Source organism: Coffea eugenioides, chromosome 2 (genome assembly GCF_003713205.1).
Source record: "Coffea eugenioides isolate CCC68of chromosome 2, Ceug_1.0, whole genome shotgun sequence".
In the NCBI taxonomy this organism is placed as follows: domain Eukaryota; kingdom Viridiplantae; phylum Streptophyta; class Magnoliopsida; order Gentianales; family Rubiaceae; genus Coffea; species Coffea eugenioides.
In genome coordinates this window covers 411,144-432,718 of record NC_040036.1, presented here as the reverse complement: position 1 = coordinate 432,718, position 21,575 = coordinate 411,144, and the positions used below count along the sequence as shown (strand labels likewise).

At 38.1% G+C, this 21,575-nt stretch overlaps 3 protein-coding genes across 4 annotated transcripts; 2 read left to right on the top strand and 1 right to left on the bottom strand.

Moving 5' to 3' along the window:
• Positions 1-5,018, bottom strand: LOC113762335 (transmembrane protein 120 homolog). 2 transcript variants are annotated; one of them, XM_027305733.1, is made up of 11 exons: positions 4,996-5,018; positions 4,352-4,612; positions 4,093-4,171; positions 3,850-3,944; positions 3,111-3,215; positions 2,946-3,025; positions 2,010-2,100; positions 1,755-1,862; positions 1,412-1,498; positions 660-728; positions 1-566 (listed from the first exon to the last, which is right to left on the bottom strand). In XM_027305733.1, exons 2-11 carry the CDS (start codon positions 4,589-4,591, stop codon positions 414-416), a joined length of 1,107 nt encoding a protein of 368 aa, XP_027161534.1. In that variant the 5' UTR covers positions 4,592-4,612; positions 4,996-5,018; the 3' UTR covers positions 1-413. The 2 variants fall into 2 exon arrangements, with proteins under 2 accessions (XP_027161534.1, XP_027161533.1); XM_027305732.1 differs by having other exon boundaries at positions 4,915-4,997.
• A 1,585-nt stretch (positions 5,019-6,603) lies between these two features.
• LOC113760870 lies at positions 6,604-9,378 on the top strand. Its single transcript, XM_027303607.1, has 4 exons — positions 6,604-7,100; positions 7,479-7,532; positions 8,273-8,398; positions 8,674-9,378. The coding sequence occupies exons 1-4, from the start codon at positions 6,708-6,710 to the stop codon at positions 8,854-8,856; spliced, it is 756 nt and encodes a 251-aa protein (XP_027159408.1). The 5' UTR covers positions 6,604-6,707; the 3' UTR covers positions 8,857-9,378.
• Positions 9,379-15,336: 5,958 nt separating this feature from the next.
• LOC113761875 (5'-3' exoribonuclease 4-like) lies at positions 15,337-21,514 on the top strand. Its single transcript, XM_027305035.1, has 14 exons — positions 15,337-15,749; positions 15,875-15,977; positions 16,174-16,250; positions 16,391-16,570; positions 16,726-16,845; positions 17,064-17,126; positions 17,238-17,354; positions 18,569-18,733; positions 18,912-18,989; positions 19,861-19,938; positions 20,196-20,240; positions 20,338-20,406; positions 20,523-20,618; positions 21,329-21,514. The coding sequence occupies exons 1-14, from the start codon at positions 15,585-15,587 to the stop codon at positions 21,512-21,514; spliced, it is 1,542 nt and encodes a 513-aa protein (XP_027160836.1). The 5' UTR covers positions 15,337-15,584.
• The last annotated feature ends 61 nt before the right edge of the window (positions 21,515-21,575 follow it).

Below are 21,575 nucleotides of genomic sequence, written 5' to 3'. Positions count from 1 at the left end.
GAAAATAAACCATAGGTCCATAGCTACATCCAAGGTTAATATGAACAGTAAGATGCATTAAAGGTTTTTGAAAAGTACAGAAATCGAATTGTGAACACTCAGGCAAACAAAACTTCTGGAGAGCCTTTTGCTGGAAGCAATCAATCAAAAGTACACTTTTAATGCAGCAGGACTTCCTAGACCAACCACTAAAATGCACAAGAACATTCCGCATGAACAGGATTTGAGTTTTGGTACACATCTCATGACTGAATATTCTACTCCAATTTCCATAATCCGAGGTCAAAGTCAGATATATCATCAGAAACCTACTCACGTAACATCTGAGGGCCACAATGTAAAAACACCAGATCAGGTCAAGTCCTCCTCCAGTGATTGTAGTCCTAACTCAAGTAGGAACCGAGTTTTCCTACTCATTGATGCTTACCAGATCCCTGATCCAATTCTTGCTTGCTTTTGCCTTTCTTCATTTTAGCTTTAACCCGAGATTTGGTTACAAGTGTTTGCACTGTGTTGGCAAAGTTCCCAACTGCCATGATTATCAAGAGGATCCCACAGGTGATCACCTGCCATTGCACATGTGATTAATCCATATTTTGAGGCAACGTAAAAAGAAAAAAGCATTGCAGAACCACTTAATGATGTACAAATAGACCTACCTGCCACTCAGATATAACACCAAGAAACGCAGTTTTAAGCAACAGTAGTCCAACATATGCTTCAAAACCCTGAAGCCAAGAGTAAAAGATTTCTTCTTAAGAGATTTAAGTAACAATATTGTTCTTCACCCAGTGATGCAGAGTACAGAAGATTAAACTTGTACAGATGCAAGTCATCCCTAGTAAGCCATAAATCAATTACATCCAATCCAACAGGGTTGCACCGAACTAACATGTCTTAATTTGTTCCTGCTACACTTTCTGATATCAGACATTCAATCCTCTTATGGTTCCATTGGGCATGAAAGGAGAACAGGCATATTCATGTTCACCCAAAGTTACCACAAAATAATATAAGCAACTCAGAAATGTTCATAACTATGAAATGTCACGTGACTTTATGCATTTTTCAGCCCTTCAGCACTTGAAGTCCATTAACCTAAACCTAACAAAGGGCCAATAGACTTTGATTATTGCAAGCATCTCCTTCAAAAAAAATGTGATATACATGCACCATCCTGTTGAAAAAGTTCTAAGGAGAGCCCAAAAGGTTGAACAACATTGCCACTGAAAAGTGGTAATTATCAAAGATAAACACAATAGAAGACCTAGTTGAGTTCAACAATGTAAGTAACATGGCCCAATAATCAATTATAAAGTGTGAAAGCTTACATATGTCTTGTCCAACCTAATTCTACATCAGGGTGTGATCTAGAATATAAAAATCATCTGCGTTGACCAAAGTAAATTACCTGCAAGATGAACAGTATCGGGCATAGCAGCCATAACTGACCCTCCACTCCAGCAGTTTCACCCCACACTACGTCCATTCTGCCAGCCTACAAGTAAATGCAACAACTCCAGCAAATTTCAAATATAACATTCACCCAGAACCACAATAACTTTGGACCAGCGACTCATACACTATTTAGTTCTTTGCATAAGTTACTACAAAGTTGTTTAAACGAAATGAAATTACATAAAAATTCCCAATTATTTTAGGCAACATAATTTTTCTTAGAGATTTACATCCACAAGATATAGAGAAAAGAACAAAAACATACACAAAAGGACAATTATGGCATTCTCTTATACCTTGCCCAAAGCAATACGAGTATACAATCTTTGTCGTTGATATCTATTCTGAAGAAGCATGGCAATTCCTTGCATGATTGCCCATTTCAAGTACAGTAGGACTCCTTTCTGCAAGCATATTGTCATTACCAATCTCTATTTAAAAAAAAAAAAAAAGAAGAAAGAAAACCCTAAAATGGAATTAAAGCAAGTGATTTTTTTCCTAGACTGGAGAAGTAAATGCATGTTTTATTCTCTAAGTGTATGTATTAGTACCTGCTTCTGAGCACAATCTGGCCCTCTTTCTATCTCCCAAGTAAGACTTATAAGTGCCATTGCCATTGCAAAGTAATGATGGTATATCCACCTGCCCAAAAAAAAAAAAAAATTCATGACCAAATTGGTTAAAAACTAGCTATTGCTTGAAGGCTTGACATGCCACAGAGGAAGAAAAGACAATGTATTTTTTTGCATTTTCATTTGAATTTTGTCATTTTTGATATGAAGGAGAACATCTTTGTTATAGGGGCATCAAAAATCAAGTTTCAGCATTTACAAGTTGAAGACAAAGTAACTAGTACAGAACAGGAAGGTCAGAGAACAAAAATCTAATGTAAAGACACTTGAGTAACTGTAATAGTGCAATTCAAGTAAAACATCCAGTCCCTTGTTGAACAATCAGGTCCAAGAAAAAGCCATACTACCAATGTCTTTTGTGAAGAAGAGTTTTCCCTTTTGCTGATTCTTTTTTTGGGTAAGAAGCAGAAGAAATTGTACAACTAATGACACAGAAATATACACACGCACACACATATTTAGATATTAGCTCAAGCCATTATCCATGAGAACATCAAAAGTGTCAATTTAAATAGCTATTGAGGATGGTTAAAATGACTCAGTAATATAACTGATTTATTGGAATGCTCAACTAAAGTCTAGTTTCCTCAGAAGGTGTGACTTGTGTTTCAACTCTGCACTCCATCTTTACTAGCAAATTACCCACTCTGTATCAAAGTTTGTGCCCTTTCATGTTATTGCTCTCTAGCATCTGATTCACATTTCTATATATCGATGTCCTTGTGGAATTCAAGAAGAACGGAAAGAATCTTGAAGCATTCCATAGATGACAAGACTATGAACCCAAGAAGGGATTTAAAAAAAAAAAAAAAAAAAAGATTCCATGTAAAGCAGCAGACCGCTGAATTTGATTACCATGGGCGAATATCACTTCCATTGACCCTCAGTATGTTCTCTCGTAAAGCCAAACCAGTATAGAGATATAACAACCAGGCCTGAAATAGATTATCAAGAGCAAGGTTCTTGATCATAAGTTCAAAAATCAGCAAAGAAGAACCTAAATCAATTAAAGACTGCTACCTGGTAAAGTTGAACTGGCAATGCCGGAAGACATCCATTCCAGATCCACGACCTTAAAACAATTAGCAGCAACGGGAAGAAAAGGAACAGATATGCTGTTCTATCCTGTTCAAGAGAGGTTAAGAGGATTTTTTTTTTTCAGTCATTAAAAAGGGCAAAAAGGATGCCACCTAAGTTCTACTATAGACAACTGCATTTTGTTCACAATCAAGATCAAATCATAATCAGATTCCCCTTCTAAAATAAATTTGACACACTCCAAGAAGTGAGGAGTCAAACAAACAGCTGAAAGTTTCTGATTAGGCTTAAGTCAGGAGTTCAATTTCTACACACTCCCCGCGCCCCGGATGACTAACAAGAAGTTCCCTAAATCCTGGTCCAAGACTTCTCATCCAAAGAAATACAAAATCAAATGTGTGTCGCGGGCATGCTAGGATCACTGTCTGGCTAAGAATTAACCATGGAGGACTATCTTGCAGCAAAGAACTATCAACTGTGTCAAAAATCTAGTGAACAGCAGATACAGCTTCAAACTTTACCTTTAAATCAACCACATGAAATGATCAACAAAACAATCCAATATGACTATTAAATCCTACTTTGCCAAAACTGCAATTCCACAATCAATAACTCTAGCTAATTTCAGAAGGAAAAAAATCACATTGGGCTAGTGCAAAAAGGAAAAAAAAAAGGGGGGGGGGGGGGGTTACATTTATGAAGAGACTGAAAGAAGACATACTCTAAAGCTATTGTATTCCTCTTTGACTTTCAACTGAACATCCTTCCTGTTTGCGCGAACATTAATTGGACCAAGAAACATCCTTAAGAACCGCCCTGCAATTGAATGCAACCCGATCTATATATACACTTGGCAGTTGGTTTAATACGTGACAAGCAATGTGAAGTATTCGATATCTTTATCTTCGCGGTGACAAGCAGGTATGGAGCAATTATGGAAAGAGCATGTGGGAAGAGTACCAACCATGAGATTTGCTGGGAAGAAATGCGGCAGCATCTCCTTCATTCAGTAGATACCTAGCTCTAAAGAGTTCCTCTTCCAACTTAAAAAAAAAGGAGGAGAAAACAGCAAAAACTTGAGTCTCAATACATGCACATATAAATACAAAACGTAGCCTGCCGGAAGCTATTAAATTAGTAATTACAGGATGATCAATAGTAAAAAAAAAAAAGGAAAATAATAATAATAAGAAGAAGAAGATGCGGTGGAAAAAGGACATTACTTTTTCGGCGAGCGTCGAGTCGAGGAGGAGATTGGATTTCCTGATGGAAGAACGGAGGGAGTGGATGGAGGAATTGAGGGAATTGGCTCTCTGACGGAGAGAGTCTTCTTCGCGAGAGGTGCGGGAGATTAAAGAGGCGGAGAGGTCCTGGAGCTCCTTGGCTTGCTCCACCACCCTAGAGACTTGCTCCACCAGGGCGCGGTCGGAGCTGGAGATGTCGCCGACCGTAGTGTCCCCCATCTGCCCGACCCGATCAAGATTCTATTATTGAAGAGAAAGAAAGGGAAAAAAAATTATGAATCTAGTAATGCTTTCACCACGCAATCCACCTCCCCCGCCCTGCCCTGTTGATTTTCCCAACTCCGAGGTTTTCTCAGTTTATTTATTCGAGATGGTATGCGTAATTTCGTGCATAAATATTTTTTTCAAAAAATATTCAGAAAAAAAAAACATTTTTTTAAATAAGTAGGTAGTACTAGTAGTGGTAGTGGCGGGGGCAGGTCGGGGGCGGGTGATTGGTGGAAGAAAGAAATACAACAGTCAGTATTGTACTCCGTACTAACCACTGCTGCTACTTTATAAAGGGAAGCAGGTTGAATTAGAAAAGAAGGCGGTGGGTGCGGTGCTGTTAGGGAAAAAGAAACCTAGGGCGGTGAGCGGTGGCTGGATTGTGTACTCCACTCCTATATTGTGTCGCAGGCATAAACTGCTGCTGTTATTATTATTATTAGCTTCAAAGAAAATTTTATTATTATTAATTTTTAAAGATCGGACATTAGGAACAGGTTTTATATCATCCATCGATCTAAATTGGATGGATGAAAATTATCTTTCTTTCTCGCCATCTTATGAATCTTGTCTTACCCTTTTTTGTGTTGATGAATAAATGCACAGTCAGTTTTATTATGTTTCAGGATTGGGACTAGCGGATCCACATCCTCTGTCAGTTCTATGCTTCAGTTTTATGTTGCGTCAATTTTTACGGTTCTATTTTAAAAGGTACGCTAGTTTTTCCTTTTTTGGTGGGGGGAGGGGGTGGTTCCCAGTTCCAACTTGCAGCCAACGACTTAAGAAGTCGCAGCAGCCACACAACGGACGAGTCTACGAGTCGGTCGCATGTACGAGTACGACTGTTCTCCACCTGCTCTTTCCTTTCCAATACCTCTTGCCTTCCCTACAAATTCATCAATTTTACACTCCCAAACTAGTCCAGCATCTACGACTACGAGAGGCCATCCATCATTTTTGCTGCTGCACTGCAAGTCTGCGACCATTCATTCCTCTTCTCCTTGGCATTAAATTTTTGGCTGTCAGACTCAAAACATGTGATCCCTCCCGGGCATAGAAAGGATAAAAGAAAACCCAAATGGTTTCTTCTTCTTCTTATGAATTACTTTAAAGAAAGAAAAGAAGTTTGGATAAAGATAGAATCTTGAGCGATCGTAGTTAAAGTGAGTGCTTTGATTCATCATAATATCATCATATTCATATTGCTAAGCAGAGAGGAGAGGAGGAAGGAATTTGTGTACTATTTATAGTACTTGCAAATGCGCCGCTTTGAAAGGCGAATGGCATGTTTAACCTTCAATTGGACAGTCGAAAATAAAAATGTACTCGCACTAAAATTTTTTTTTTAAAAAAAAAAAGGAAAGAAAAGTTGCACTCAAATGCTTGTTTATGCCTTGAAATTATAATCAAGGAAAAATTGCATAAACCTCCCCTGATGTTTCTGACACAAACACTCACATTCCTTGTAATTTAGAAGATAGCACTGATCACCCTTGAATTTAAGGATTGTGTTGCATATTCGGTTCATGTCAGAAAAGTTACCTTTAAGGAGTGAGATCAGAAATTTGTGCCAGATTTACCCTTTATGCTGTTTGTATCGAATATGCAATTAGTTAGGATATAAAGTAAATTCATACAATTTATTGTTAGCAATAGATCCAATTTCCTCCTAAGGAGGTTAGTGCTATTTTAGAAACCAAAGAGGCAGTGATTGCTAATGTTAAAAGCCTCAGGGGAGGTTTCTCCAATTATCCCTATAATCAAAGGCTCAAAAGGGGATATGAATGTAAAGTTTAAGGGGAAGTTAGTAGTGTTATTTTTAAAATCTCAGGGGAGATTAGTGAAAGTGTTAGAAACCTCAGGGGAGGCTTCTGAAATTACTCCTAAATTTTATGTGAAATGCACAGTTTCCCGTCTTTTCTCTTTCTTCCTCTTTTCGAACCTAAACAGGCCCTCTTCTTATCCCTTTTTCTGTCCTAATCTCCCGAACCAGGTATTATTTTTTTTTAAAAAAAAAGGACTAGAAGTAAAGAATCCCAAAGTGGAGCAACTACTCTGAATTTGAGGGATGATGGGTGCGACCCTACCATGGCAGCATCTTGTACCTTCAAAACCCATTGGTCTATGTCCAGCCCAGAACCACAAGCAATTCATCCCTCTCCATTGCCAAGTTTCCAAAGTACAGGCCTTTAGGCGCAGCGATTTTGATGTTTTTGCTCGGCGCATAACTTCCGGCGAGGCCTGGAGGGACGCCTGGCGGAGGGCCAATGATGGCTTCGAACAGCTCCTCTACGAGACCAAGAAGACCGCCGAGCGCCTAGACCGCCAATACTCCGTCTCCCGCCGCCTCTCCGCTGTCACTCGTTCTGCTGCCGACCGTACCCGGGAAATCGATCGTGAATTCGAGCTCACCCAGCGCTGGCGGACTTTTTCTCTCGATTTCAGTAGGAATTGGCCGAGGGTTTGTATTTGTGCATCCTTTTTCCTGGCCTTTTCTTTTTCTTTCCAGTAACAAGCATTTTCTCGTCTTCTACGTTTTACAAGATGATGCATGGTCAAAAGATTGTTGCTTTTTTTTTTTAAAGATTAATTTAATAAAGACATTGAAGCTTTATTTAACTTTCCAAATTCCAAACAGGTCGTGCCTACTGATAGTTTTTCTTTCCAAGCCTGTTGAACTAGTTGAATTTAACATACCATGAAAGCATTTTCTGAGTAGCACGATCTGTTAAATGTCATATTAGCTAATTAGTTCTCAGATTTTAAGTCACTTGTAGCCGTTTTAAGTGAGCGTTTAATAATCCCATTGTTCTGTTCTTTGTGGGGATTATTTTTGCAGAACAGAAAGCAGTTCATTGATTTTCTTGACACTCCACTGGGAAAAAGTTTTACCGTAAGTATCACTGTATTTCTTTACCTTAGTTTTGGATTGAAATTATGTGCTCCAGCATCGAGTAATCTTCTTCATTAAGCATCACAACTTGGAGGCTTGAAGTGTTACGTGTATCTTATAATCCAAAGATTGGTTGAATTTTTTTTAGTTCAAGGGCTCTTTGCTGCTTGTCTTGGGACATTTTTATTTGATATCAGTGATAAGTAAGTTAAATCTTCTGAAAGTTTAAAGGTTTACTGCTAACAGGCTTAACCAAAATCATCTTTTTTTTTTCTTGGGTAAGAAAGAAGAAATGCATCAATATAAAAAAGCTAAAAACCAAAATCATCTATGATGTTTAAGGTGTAATGGAAATTGGCTCAACCAAAATGCTCAGTGGAAGCTTGAAATTAGGTTTTCTGCATACACTTTGGCCCTAATATTTACTTATGTCAACAATGCAAAAAAGTTTTTGTAACATCATATATGCTAAATCATAAATCTTCTGGCTAGACATCGACAATAAAAATTTATATAGCTAACTGGATGAATATAAAGGAAAGAAATCGAAGCAGACCTGCATACAAAGAAGAATGTTATAGTTGCATAGATAATTGATATTTCTGTTTGTGGCTTGAATCTATTTTATCTGTCTCTGTCCCAGGTCATGTGGCCCATACCCTTCTGATATTTCTATAGTAATAACACGCTCAAATGTTAGCATGTCATGCTAAAATGCTAATATAATTTTCTGTGTGTAGACAATTTTCTTCCTGTGGTTTGCTCTTTCTGGATGGCTGTTTCGTTTCCTGATATTTGCAACGTGGGTGCTGCCATTTGCTGGTCCTCTTTTAATAGGGGCTGTCGCCAACAATCTTGTCATCAAGGTAAATGGAATTCTTTGGTGGCTCTTTGCAATTGTACATCAGGGATGAGAGTGAAGCTTTTCCTTCCATAAGTAGTTTACATGTGAATGCACATTGGATGTACTCTTTCCCTCAGGGATGTAGGGCTTTAACAGAATAGTTTTGTTCCTTGTGGCAGAATTTCTGTGCCAGGAATAATTTACTGATTTGCATAGAATTACCATTTACTGAAATGTGACTTCTTAGAAGAATATTACCTAAAAATGCGTCTGTACTTATCGTGTTTGTATGAGCAGGGAGCATGCCCTGCATGTAGGAGACAGTTTGCTGGATATAAAAACCAGACGGTTCGTTGTGCAAGTTGTGGAAATATAGTATGGCAGCCTCAAGGTGACTTCTTTTCAAGAGGGAGCCAAGGTTCGAGTTCCTCTTCAAAGTCTGAACACGATGTAATTGATGTTGAGTTCGAGGAGAAATGAACTTCGAATACCAAGTGGCTCCTCTGAGGGTATCTTTACTGATGATGTCTTCCAAAACTAAGATTGATTTTCAGATCTTTCAACAATGAATTAAAAATACCAGGTGGCCAGACTCGGTCTGCATCCACTGAGGATGTCATGCAAAAATATTTAAGGAATTCAAATGTTTTAGCTGTGTATTTAGTTGTGCTTGGCAAAAATTCTTCCTCCTCTTCCTATAGTTGTGCATTGTGGTCTCTGTATGGTCAGTGTTGCTATTTCTGTAGGTGTAAAAAAGTGTTTAGAAGAAAGGTGATGAATGCATAAATTGACTGTTCACAACAACTGTCCTTGTGGACCATGTCACTGTTCCATTAAAGCGGGGAATAGTCTTTTTGAGTTTTTCAATTTTGATAAATACGTCTTGCTTATTCATTTCTATTTTCCGCTTCATGGAATTTCTGTAGAATTGTATTCAATTAAATAGGACATAACAGAAAGAAAGTATTAAGAGTCATGATATAGGGTATTTGATTTTTGTAATGTTTCTCTTGTAACTGGATGGTGGATGGTAAAATGGTTGTGACTAATTAGCTGACAAATGGCTGGTTGTAATCTTTAGGGGCTGGGAAATGGTTGATGTCCAGATGTTCTATTGCTTTTGATCTTCAAGTAGTAGCTTGATGATGCCATTGTTTTGTCCACAAACTGAGAAAGAAGTATCCCTCACCTTCCATTGTTTCCCTGATATGGATAAGCTGTTTAAATGGGACATACAGAAAAGAAAGTATCACAGCCATCAAGCTATAGGCTAATTGATTTGTGTTTTGTTTCCCTTGGAACTGAATCATGGATGGTACGATGCTGGTGACTTCTTAGCTGAGAAATGGCTGGGGTTGTGCCATCTTTAGGAGACTGGAAATGGCTGATATCCAGATGTTCAATTGCGTCTGATCTTTGAATAGTAGCTTGATGATGCCATTGTTTGTCCTCAAACTTAGGAAGAAGTATTCCTCGCCTTCCATTGCTTCCTCGATACAGATAAGCTTGTCTGGAAAAGGAAAAGGTATTAGGTTTTATGTTAGGCTTCCATTGACCCTATTCTTTTGTTTCGAGAAAATATCCATCTCTTGCGAACTGCCTTCCATCCCTCATAACCAGAAAATGATGACAAGAAATATATCAGAGACCTAGTGACCTACTAGCCATAAGCCCCCCAAGGTTTGGAAAGAGGGATTACAGGGGGAAAAAAAAAAAGAGGAGACACAAGTCAACGACTGGGTGAAAGGGGTTATTTTCCTTGCTGACAAAATCAGAAATAGAATAAATAAGGCCATACACTCTTTCGAAATTGATAGGGTTCCTCCAAAATACTTCTTCTTGAAGGACAGTGTGATTTGTTTGGGCTTTGAATGTATGGTGACCCATTTGTGTTCTCTGCGACCTGCATTTTATAAAACATCAGTTTCACAAGCAGAAGTCCTTTTATGTTGGGTATGTTCTTGCATCAAACATTTCCATGTGCACGTCCTTTTATAAAACATACACTTCTCATTTACCTGATGGGGTGATTATACATATCTCAGTGCAAGCTCTAAGCAGCCCTTGGATCCTCAAGGAGTCTGCCATAGTTCTTGATTTCAGAATTGCAGCACCTCTTAAACCTGATAATTAGGAGCTATTCCACATCATCTATCAAGTTAAAGTTCCTAAGAGTCGATGAGTCATTTACTTAAGAGGGTCATAGCAAGAGGAAGAAATGTACAAGAACGGAAATGCAGTTGGACAGAAGAAAATTTATTAACATTACATGTTGATGTTGTTGCTGTTACTGCCATCATGTCAATAGGATTACCGATGGCCAGGCCAGAATTGACTGCAGATGCAAGTTGAGCTCTATCTGCACCTAAAGATTCTGCTGCCTCAGCACATACAGTAGTCATCAATGCTGCTGCAGTAGCAACAGCACCTCCCATTTCCTCGTATATTGCCCTTGTTTCACCATTGCCTTTTCGGTTGATGTTTTGTGCTTCTGTGCTGGTACTGGTTGCAAAGCGTGCAATTGCTGCAGCAAGCTCTGTAAGTGAAAGTGCAGCATGTAGTTTGGCCGTGTGGCATCGAATTTCATCTTTCTTCTTCTCTTTACAAGATCTGAAGAAGCCAGAGAGCGATTTGCCTTTTGGCCATCCTTTCACGTGATTCAAGTTCATCTACATAACCAAAATGTACATAATATCAAGATGAGGAATGTAGAGTACAACTAGATGATTTTTAACCTATCCTATGAGCATAAGAGCACTGGACTAGCTGTGGGGAACAAGGCCGGAGCACAAATTTGGGAAGAAAAAACGTTTACTAACTTGAATCTCTTTTCTAGAGAAGTTGGCATTCAAAGAGTTGTAACACAGGTCTGTTTCAGTTGAATATCACCTGGCAAATTTCTTGCACCTCCAAGGCTAGGGATGACTGTGAAATCGCTGGTTATTACTACTAATAAACGAATGAATTCCTGAACATTGATGGGAGAGATTGATCATTACTCTACTGAATTTCTCGTTGATTATAAGCACTTGGTTCCTTTCTGGGGTGTGCTTCAATGCTTCTTCTGGTTGATTTTCATGATCTTCTGCTCTGGCCCTGTCATACTGGGCAAACGAGAGATTCTACAAATTCAATGCCACATTTTGTGTGTACCGATTATAGCTCAGAACTCGGTGAACTTTGGATCAAATTCGGTATGTGCTCATTACAAGTTCAATGCATATTCACCTAGTTCGAGAAAGCATGAAACTACTAGCAGAAGGACAAAAGAGAGACTGAAGTGGATTAATGTCAAAGTTTGGACATGGGGCCACCACTTCATGGTTGCGGTCACGGATGGATCACAATCTTAGATGGTCCCAAACACTCCCAGTTTCTTATGTCTTCGTTGTTAGATTGTTTCTTCATTGGGTCAGTGAACAATTTAACAGGACGAACTTGTTAAGTGCGCATCGTTTGTGCTACGCATGTTTTTGGGAAGTAGCAAACTCACACTTGAAGGAAATAACTGCAGGAAGTTGGAGGCAGAAGGACTCCATGGTCTGCACAGGAACTCCATTGCACTGATAGGGCTCTCAGGAGTATCCATTGGTTCTTCAATTTGAGAGGCCAGAGCTCTTTTTGTGGTCTTAAAGTGCTTTTGAGCTCTGGTCGAATACAAATCCTCTGGGCTGCCAGTCTGAGTCTGACACAATTTCATAGGAGGATGATAGTTAATTAAGAACGCAAGTCCGTGGGAAGGAATTGGAAGATAAGATACTGCTGTATGGACTCGTGTGAAGGTAATAAAACTCACGTGACGGTGGAACGACAGTGGCGACGACTTGTGTTGAGTCATGAGCGATGTTCCCCTTATTCTCAATTCCTCCGGCGCTTCGTCCATGTCAAGAACTAGCTATTTCACCTGCGAATTGTGATCAGAAAATGCTGAAGAATGAGCCAAAGTTTCCTACGACAATTGAATATTATTTAGAGAGTCAATAAAGCTCTACATTTTTCGCGTGTAGTTTGCGAGACAGTAACGACTGCACCTACAAAAGACATCCACTCAATGTCCTCCTGGGTGTGCAGTCAACTCGCATCAGATTCAGAATCATGCTCAAGCAGCAGGTTAATGCTTTCAGCAAGAAACACGAATCTCTGTGCATGCAAGTGCAAGTGCAGCATTCCCAGTTACCTTTTTAACCGGTAAGATCGATCAAAAGCTTGGCTGGTCGTCGTCTCATCTCTACTCAAACCAAGAATCAGTAGCGATCCCAGCACTACAGCCTAGACTTTGGTTTGAACGGAACTGGAATGTACTATGAGGAATATAAAAGAAGCTTCTGAAAGAGGAAAGCTGTATTGTATTGGCCAGTCCGAAGGATATAATGACCAAGCGACCGAATTAGGAACGAAACGCAGTGATTACAGGGGTGGAGGCCGTAGGACTACCCGCCCGGGGGGAGGGGAAAAAAAAGAAAAAATGGAAAAAGTGGAGCTTACCCCGACTGGAATTGTCCTTGTCTGGGTTGCGGACGATGGATGCTCATCGATTGTTTCTTGTGGATCTGGAAAACAAAAACTGCAACTGGAAGAAGCGAAGACCAACTGGAATTTTTATGTTGATGCTCAAGTAAGAGTTGAAGGGGAAACAAAGAAAAAATAACCTCATAGATTAGTAGTTTTTTCAGCTCAGGTCCATATGTGGATTGGTCTATTAATTTTAGTAAAGATTTTGTGTTGCATCGAATGCAAGGAATGTCGTGGTCTTGGGAAGCATAAGAAAGACGTAATTAGCCTACACGTATAAAGATGCACTATATGCTATATACTCAACTGCAGTAGAGTAGCAACAGCCAACAAGATGGATGAATGGATGATTGGATGGCGATGTCCTCGATGCTTCTGTGTCATGCATGGTGCCCCAACCCCAAGGAGGCTCCCGCAGTTGAATCTTGAATGCTAGTTAACTATAGGCTATGGAAATGGAACTTGGACCACAACTTCACGTGTGGGAATTGGGATGGTAATGGTACGCTCAAATCCCTATTTTATTTTATGCAGAAAATTAACTAGGTGAATTGGTCGTATGAAACCACCGACCTTTGGGCTGGTCGCCTATATCACGTTCCAAAGAGTACTATAAGGTTATTTTCCTAAAAATACTATAACGTTGAGAAAAATTATCATTGTTGAAGACGCGTTAGTGAGAAAGAAGATAGTTAAAAAAAAAAAAATGTTTTGAAGTTTTTCCAGAAAAAATGTATATAAATCAATGCATTGGTATCAAAGGATTTGTAGGCATCTTTTTGATATTGAGATTGCAACACAGCGATAGCCAAGTCTCTTTAGTGTTTTGATGATCAAGTTTAGGCTTAGATTTTTTATGGGACAATTCCATTATTCATTTCTCTCCTAAGCCCCTGCCCCAATAACGTGAGATTTTTTGAAGTTTCAAAACTAATAAAGATAAATAACATAGGATTTGTATGGATTATGTGTTTTTAGAAGTATTTTTAAAAATTTTATTGTAATGTTGTATTTTAAAAACTTTCACCCTAGATATATTTTCCAAGTTTTTTTTTTTTAGATTTAAAATTTTATCGAGGCATTTATAAAAATTTTAAATTTTCCTATTGCAACCACACCCTAAATGATGTGATGTATATGAGATAAAAAAAAATGTGTTAAAAATTATATCTGTGATATAAACAAATAATTTTTGGCCAAATAATTGTTATTCAAACACCCCACAAATATATGTGAAATCTAAAAAGAGCGAACAAAGCTGAAGGTAAGGCGGCAGAGTTTTAACTTTAAATGATAAGACCCAACACACAGGCGTGGAGTCTTGAGAGTGGGCAGAAGGAATAGGCAAATCGGGCAACGGGGACGAGGCTTCCCTTCCCAATCCCTCAGTTTGATATGTACCCGCTATAGTTGCCAAAGGGCCATAGTCCTTCGCGAGTTAGCCGATGAGTTTTTTATTTCCCCGGCGGCCCAAAGTCCATACACTCCAGCTGTCCTCAACGGATAATCCACCCCTTACAACAAGGATGCGTGCATCCTGTAAGAATCGAATCCATCGAAGCACCATCCACGTCTGGCAGACTTCGCAAGAAACTTGTACATTTTTTATAGGAGATACTATTGAGGCCTTTAAATTTGGGAAATCCAAGATAAAATACTACTAACTTAAAACTATGAAAGTAACGCGACAACGAGTTAATATCAATCAAAAATCACCTAATAATGTCACTCATTGTGATGATAGAATGATTCATCACGTGACATGCTATGTGACATACGTGCGGTGCCCAATACCTTTTTGGAATCATATTGCCTATTAATACCATTAAAGCAGTTCTGACCTGCTTACTATCCGATAAAATTGCTTTTCTTCCAAATGTAGTAATATGCCAATTCATAACCATTATTTATACCATATGTAAATTTTATTCAATGTAAAGAAATTAGCAGTAGAGTAATACAATGAGATGAAATGTAGTAGTAGTAGTGTGTAAATTTCATTCAATGTAGAGAAATTAGCCGTGGAATAATATATAATGTGATGAAAGTAGTGGTGATAGCAGTAATTTTATGATAAACAGTTATTCCACTCGTAAGATTTACAAATCGAGGCTTTTCAGAATCTTGTGGTTGAAAGGTACGTGACACTAAGGTGCAGATAATGGTAATTTTGGCCGCGGACTTCTTCTGGAATCTCAATTAACAGATCGAACAACATTTAATATATCGATTAACTTTTTATATAATAATAATAATATACATATACATATTATTATTAATGTATGTATTATTATCATTACTCATCTCAATTTAATTTTTTCGGTGGGAAGTGTATGCACCGGACAATCAAGCTCCGAAAAAGCTCGCATCTAACAATAGAAAAATACACCATAAAATTAATCTACGTTTTGATGGTAGTACCGTTAACGCAGGACAAGTTCAGCCCCCGGGCTCGTCATCTATCAGAGAAGGAGCAGGGACGAAAACCGGCCCCAGAAACTTTCTGAGAATCTTGAAAACCCTAAATCCCGGAAATTTAAAAGGAAAAAAAAAGAAGTAAAATCCCCCAGCAGTTACGCTGCCTACTCTCCTCCGCCTTTTTCAGCAGTCAGTAGACGGCAAGTCAAGTCGGTTCGGGAGGGAGTAGTGACTGAGGGACTAAGTGAGGTTGGGAGCATATAACAGTGAAGTAGACTATGGGAATACCGGCATTCTATCGGTGGCTAGCAGAACGATACCCGCGCTCAGTTGTCGACGTTCCAATTGATACCACCGCTCCAAACCCTAACGGCCTCGAGTTCGATAACCTCTATCTGGACATGAATGGAATCATCCATCCCTGCTTTCATCCCGATGGATTGGTATCATAAAGACCAGACAAAATTACTGCTCGATATTTTTCTTACAAATGAACTGCTTCTCTAGTTTTTGTTGAACGGCTTTGTTTCGTAATAAATGATGCGGTATTCGTGAACTTCCTTCACAGCCTGCTCCGGAGACTTATGACCAAGTATTTAAGGCGGTATTCAAGTACATTGACAGATTATTCTCCATGATTAGGCCGCGCAAACTTTTTTACATGGCAATTGGTACGTCCATTCCCGTCTATTGCTAACTTATGCTGAAATCAACATCTCCAGCTTTATATTTCTTTCTTTTGTCTGCATTTACTGTTTCGTTTACTACTAGGTGGAGTTTGAGTTTACAACTCTTTTCTAAGTGCTTCATTAGGACGCCACTTGGATTGTTAGTCTCACTCAAACATTCCCAACGTTAATCTCTCAGATGGTGTGGCACCGCGTGCCAAGATGAATCAACAGCGGGCAAGACGGTTCAGAGCTGCTAAAGATGCGGCAGATGAAGTCTGTATTTTATTTTATTTTTTTTTGGGTAGCGGGGCTTCTGCAGATGTTATCATTCCACCATTTCGTCTTTTGTTTTGCCCCTGTACTTTTATTCTGTTTCCAACATAACTAATAGGCTGGAATTTGATTATGATCAGGCATCTAAAACAGAGACATTGAAAGGGGTCCATGTGCCAGAAGGAGAGGATTTTGGAAATAAGAAGCTGGATTCTAATATAATTACTCCTGGAACTGAATTCATGCAACTCTTGTCATCTGCACTTCGATATTATGTACACTTGAAGATGAACTCCGTCTCCGGTTGGCGAGGAATCAAGGCATTTTTCGGTTCAATTTCTAGGACTTTGATTTGTTGTTCCTTTTGGACCGGTCTAAAAACACACAGACTCTCTCTCTCTCTCTCTCACGCACACATACACATCCCTCCCCCTCCACAAATGTAATACCATATGACTATGCTGATCTTTTTTAGGTTATTCTGTCTGATGCTAGTGTGCCTGGTGAAGGGGAACACAAGATTATGTCTTACATCCGTTTGCAAAGAAATTTGCCAGGATTTGATCCAAATACACGACATTGTTTGTATGGATTGGTAAAAATCTTCTCCTTAGATTTTTTTTCTTCTCTGTTTTTGATGTTAGGTTTATGTACTTTCCTGTCTTTTGCCTATCGATGTAAAAAAATTAGACAAAAGTTGGTAAACACTCTAAATTTTGCTATGAAAACCTTCCAGAAACCTTTATGCATTGTGATGGATTTATTGGAGGTGACTTGATCTAAATGTGCCTACTTTTCTTCTAATTTCTTTAGGATGCAGACCTGATAATGCTTGCATTGGCTGCACATGAAATCCATTTTTCTATTTTGAGAGAGGTATAAGTTTAGGGGATTGTATTTGATCCCTCTTCTTTAATTAAGTCTTGGCTGGTGGTTTATAGTTGTCTGGAAGTTATAATGAGTTCATTATTTTTATGCACGGTGTAGGATGTCCGCAAAGCTCTGCCTAAGGACAAAAACCAAAGACAAGAAATGGTGAAGCCAATGCAAGGGGAAGGATATCTTAGGGATTTTGAAGCCTTTATATCAAGACAAAGATTTCAGGTAACAGTCATATTACCCATTCACTGTCATGACATGATTTTGGTTGATGGCCTCTGTAGAATTTGGTTTTATATTTGGTGCATGAGTTTAGCAACGTTATCTTGAGTGAAGTGATCAGCAAAAACTTTATTAAGGTACTGATACTATTTTCATGATGGTAGTAATTGTACCATCTTATACAAATTAAAAGAGGCTCTGGCAATGAAGAATTTCATCAATTATGGTTGTAAGAGACCTGGCACTTGTAGGTTGATTATCATTTAAATGGAATTACTGAAATCCTTCATTGCAATTACACTTTATTTCACGGTTCCTGTATGAAACTAAGGTAATTGTTGGATTAGAGAAAAGTTAGTGCAAATTGTTGCACTGTGCATCATGTAATGTTTTTGTTCTAGGTTAGGTTCCTTCTTTTACACACTTAATGGTTTATATGCTCTTTGATTGAATTGCCATTCTAAGAAATTTAGGAGTAAAAAGATAAGATCTGCAGTTGATGCAAGGATATTTCTTTAAAAAGCATCATTGATTCGATCTTACAACCTTGGTTGTTAAATTAATGCATGAATTTTTTTTCAACTGTTTTTGCAATTTCTTCTCAACTTTAGGATGGCACTTGTTACAGTAAGTTGTTAGAATAAGTTGTTGCCTTTGACAAGTCACTTACGTAGTAGTGTATGTGTGTAATGCCATGCCATTCTTTACTATATTTTTATCATTGTCAGCTCTATGTTGGGTGTACGATTTCTCTATGCATTTTGTGCTTTGGCTGGGGCTATGCTTCACTTGACTCTCACTACTGATAATTATGCCAATAGATGCCTATTGATTGAACACATTCACTAATTATTTCCTTCTCCTTGTTGGATATTTATTTTTGCAATCACATAGTACGGGTCTCTCTTCAAGAGTGTTAGAATCTTTGTGAATCTGATGTAAGATGTACAAGTTGATCATACATTAACATCTTCCACCCAACAAATTTGTTTCTGATAATTTGGAACTTTCAGCACTTTGTTTCCTTCTTCTATCCATGTGTCTTCATCCATTTCTTCTTGACAAAGCATCTATTTTTTTGCTGTTGGTTCACTGGCAGATGAAATGGTGCAAAATTGAAATCTGTAACCTGATTGTTGTGTTTCTATCTTTGAACATAGTAGTGATCAGAGATAATGTAGCAAATGATTTTGTAACTACTGGTTCTTCTTTTTCAGTTTCTCCACATTTGGGTACTCAGGGACTACTTAGCACATGAGTTGCAAATACCGGATGCAACAGTGAAAGTTGACCTGGACCGACTCATAGATGATTTTGTATTCATGTGTCTGTTTGTTGGTAATGATTTTTTACCACATGTGCCATCGCTGGAAATATCAGAGGTTGGTATATGCATTCAGTCCACGTGGCAAATTGCAATATTGGGTTGTGTGTGAAACAAAAATTTTGAGGCAACGGGTTCACAATGTTTTTCAATTTAAGATTAATCGGGCATGCTAAATATTCAGTCCCTTTTCTTTTGAAGTATCACTAATCCATGGCGTGTTCTATTTCTTTTAGGGGGCAATTGATTTGCTCATGTTGGTGTACAAGAAAGAGTTCACTCAAATGGGTGGTTATCTTACTAATTCTTGTGAGGTAGTCTTAAAAGTTTATTCTGCTGCATTTCATTCATTTATAGGAGCTTCAGTCAATTTTATTCATGATGCCTAATGGTTTAGTTAACCATTGGATATGTTAGTTTTCAAGCCAATTTATTATTATGCTTAACCTTGACAGCTCATGTTTGCATGAGATTGAGAGGAACAAGGTTTTCCTGCTTTCTGGGCTCAACCTGTTCAGAGTTCAAGTGCATAATTCTTGCAGCTGGATCAAAAGCTATATTTCAACTTCCTTTGTTCGTTGACAGTTTCAACAAAACTGCAGTTGATTTTGTTTTCTATCTTTTATGTACTGAGAAATGAATGAGGATCGTATTCCTGGCATTTAAAATACAAAACACTTTTCCATGCATTATTTTTCATCTCCTGTTAAACTCTGCCCTCCTTTGATAAATGCAAAATTTTTTTTGTGCTTTTATTTCAGAAAGATCTTAAAGTTTTTGATCTGGAATTTCTTACCGTTTTATTCCTCTCTTTATTGGTTTCTTGCTCTCTGCTAGTCAAACAGTAATTTCATTTTCGTTTTATATACTTGGTCCTTTGCTTGCTGTTTGAATCGACTTGTCTCATACTTATGCATTGACTACTGTGATATGTGACTAGCATTTTTCAGCTCTCATAAAGATTGATTCTGTCAAGCTATTCTTATTCTTTGTTGTCAAATTTTACTGATTTGATTTTATGAAGCCCTGTAGTCTTCCCCCCTTTTTAGCTCCTTCACTTCAAGTGCAATCTCTACTCATTATGCTAGCCGCAGCCGCAACTCTGCACTCCCAATATATTGTGCTATGATCGTTTTTCAAGACCTTTGTTCTTTGCTTCAGTAACCTGTATATTGGATTGCATAGGTTGATTTGGAGCGGGTGGAGCATTTTGTAAAAGCAGTTGGAGCACATGAGAATGCCATATTCAGGAAACGTGCACAGGTAACATTTGTTACTTAGTTTTATCAGGCTTCTTAAGTTTTAGGACATGTTCTTTTTGGTTGGTTAATATTTCATGCTGGATAGTATCAGGTGACTTTTATTTTTCTCTATTGTGACTTGATTTCATTTTAATGTTGGTTAAAGGTGAAAATCATATCTATTTGCTGTTTCATTGGCTTGCACATGAATATTCTACTTGCTTTGTATTGTCTATTGTGTGATCTACATATAATCATGTTGTAATTTTCTTTTGCCAGGCACAAAAAGCATGGGATATAAACTTGAAACGTTGTTCAGTTAAAGTGAGTATCACATTCAGTTTGAAGTTTCGACTGAAATTTACTAGTCTTTGCGTTGTTTGATCGTAATTGTACCCTCTTATGCTGGTTTCTTCATCAGTCTAGAGCCATGGAAGTTCAGAGTACAACAGACCATTTTTGTACCGAAACCAGATTTGCAGTTGACAAGGTTGCTCCTCTTCCATGTGTTTCTTATTCTTCCCATCTTATATTTGGCTGTAATTATGTAGACCAAGTCTCAACTGTTTTTCTCTGCAAAACTCCTAATGGATATTTGTTTTGCAGGTCAAATTAGGAGAAGAGGGATGGAAGGAAAGATATTATATTGAAAAATTTGAGGTTCAAAATGATGAAGAGTATGGAAAAATACAAAGGCATGCGGTAAGGAGATATTGCTGCCGTGCCAATACCATTAGGTCTATGGCTTTCAAACTTTGCTCTGCCCCTTAATTGCACGTTTTATGCTATTTGCTGTTGATTCTATTTCTTAGGTTCTCTTGATGACTCTCACTTGCATGCGTTTTCTTTTTCTAATTGACTTTGTATGTGAATTCTTCTTGTTTTCTACTCCTCTATTTCTTTTTCTCTTTGCAATCAGCTATAACTTGGTGAGGGATATTGTCTCTCTCTTGATTTATATTTTCACTATAGATTTATCTTTATTTACCTCAAGCTCGTGTCACAGTAATCCTAGTTATTTTTGGACCTCTAGTTAATCTTTCTATTTTATTTCTTTGCTCTTTCAAATGTTTCTTATTGAGCTCTATTTGATGTAGGTTGTCGAAGATATTATCTCCTATGATTATGGGAGATATTATCTTCCATAATTACCTCCCATAATTATGGGATTTTATTGTTTATGATCAATCAAGTTTGATTGCTTATGATCAATCAAGTTTGAATAGATAGGATATGAGTTGATTATGTAATCCCTAAAATCATGGTTCTATTACCTTAAGTGGTGGCAGAACTATGATAGGGTTGTCCTATATATGCCTACCTTGTAAGCATATTTAGAGTGTGGGAAAATAAAGAAAAGGAGAGTTTTTTGTTCATTTTTTCCTTTTCTGTTAAAATTTACATGGTATCAGAGCTCCGGCTCTGTACCAATTCCTGCCATGAACTACCGAGCAGCCATGACTGGATCGACTGCTCACACAAGAGAAGACTCATCCTCGTCTTCAGTAGTTATCCAAACTACAGATTACTCCGCTTCAAATTCTTCTTCCCTACAAATAACCGTTCATAAATTAAATGGTTCCAATTATCTGGAATGAGCTCAATCCGTAAAACGGGGTAAACTCGGCCACCTTACTGGAGAAATTCGACAACCAGCTG

What these genes read in the sequence shown, in the direction of transcription:
- LOC113762335 (XM_027305733.1), bottom strand. Translation starts at nt 4,591, where the DNA reads ATGGGGGACACTACGGTCGGCGACATCTCCAGCTCCGACCGCGCCCTG. An exon ending in TGCCAGTTCAACTTTACCAG is followed by an intron (nt 3,026 to 3,110) that starts GTAGCAGTCTTT and finishes AATCTATTTCAG; the next exon opens with GCCTGGTTGTTATATCTCTA. An exon ending in CGATACTGTTCATCTTGCAG is followed by an intron (nt 729 to 1,411) that starts GTAATTTACTTT and finishes TCTTGGCTTCAG; the next exon opens with GGTTTTGAAGCATATGTTGG.
- LOC113760870 (XM_027303607.1), top strand. Translation starts at nt 6,708, where the DNA reads ATGATGGGTGCGACCCTACCATGGCAGCATCTTGTACCTTCAAAACCC. An exon ending in TCAGTAGGAATTGGCCGAGG is followed by an intron (nt 7,101 to 7,478) that starts GTTTGTATTTGT and finishes TTATTTTTGCAG; the next exon opens with AACAGAAAGCAGTTCATTGA. An exon ending in CACTGGGAAAAAGTTTTACC is followed by an intron (nt 7,533 to 8,272) that starts GTAAGTATCACT and finishes TTCTGTGTGTAG; the next exon opens with ACAATTTTCTTCCTGTGGTT.
- LOC113761875 (XM_027305035.1), top strand. Translation starts at nt 15,585, where the DNA reads ATGGGAATACCGGCATTCTATCGGTGGCTAGCAGAACGATACCCGCGC. An exon ending in GCTTTCATCCCGATGGATTG is followed by an intron (nt 15,750 to 15,874) that starts GTATCATAAAGA and finishes CTTCCTTCACAG; the next exon opens with CCTGCTCCGGAGACTTATGA. An exon ending in ACTTTTTTACATGGCAATTG is followed by an intron (nt 15,978 to 16,173) that starts GTACGTCCATTC and finishes TTAATCTCTCAG; the next exon opens with ATGGTGTGGCACCGCGTGCC.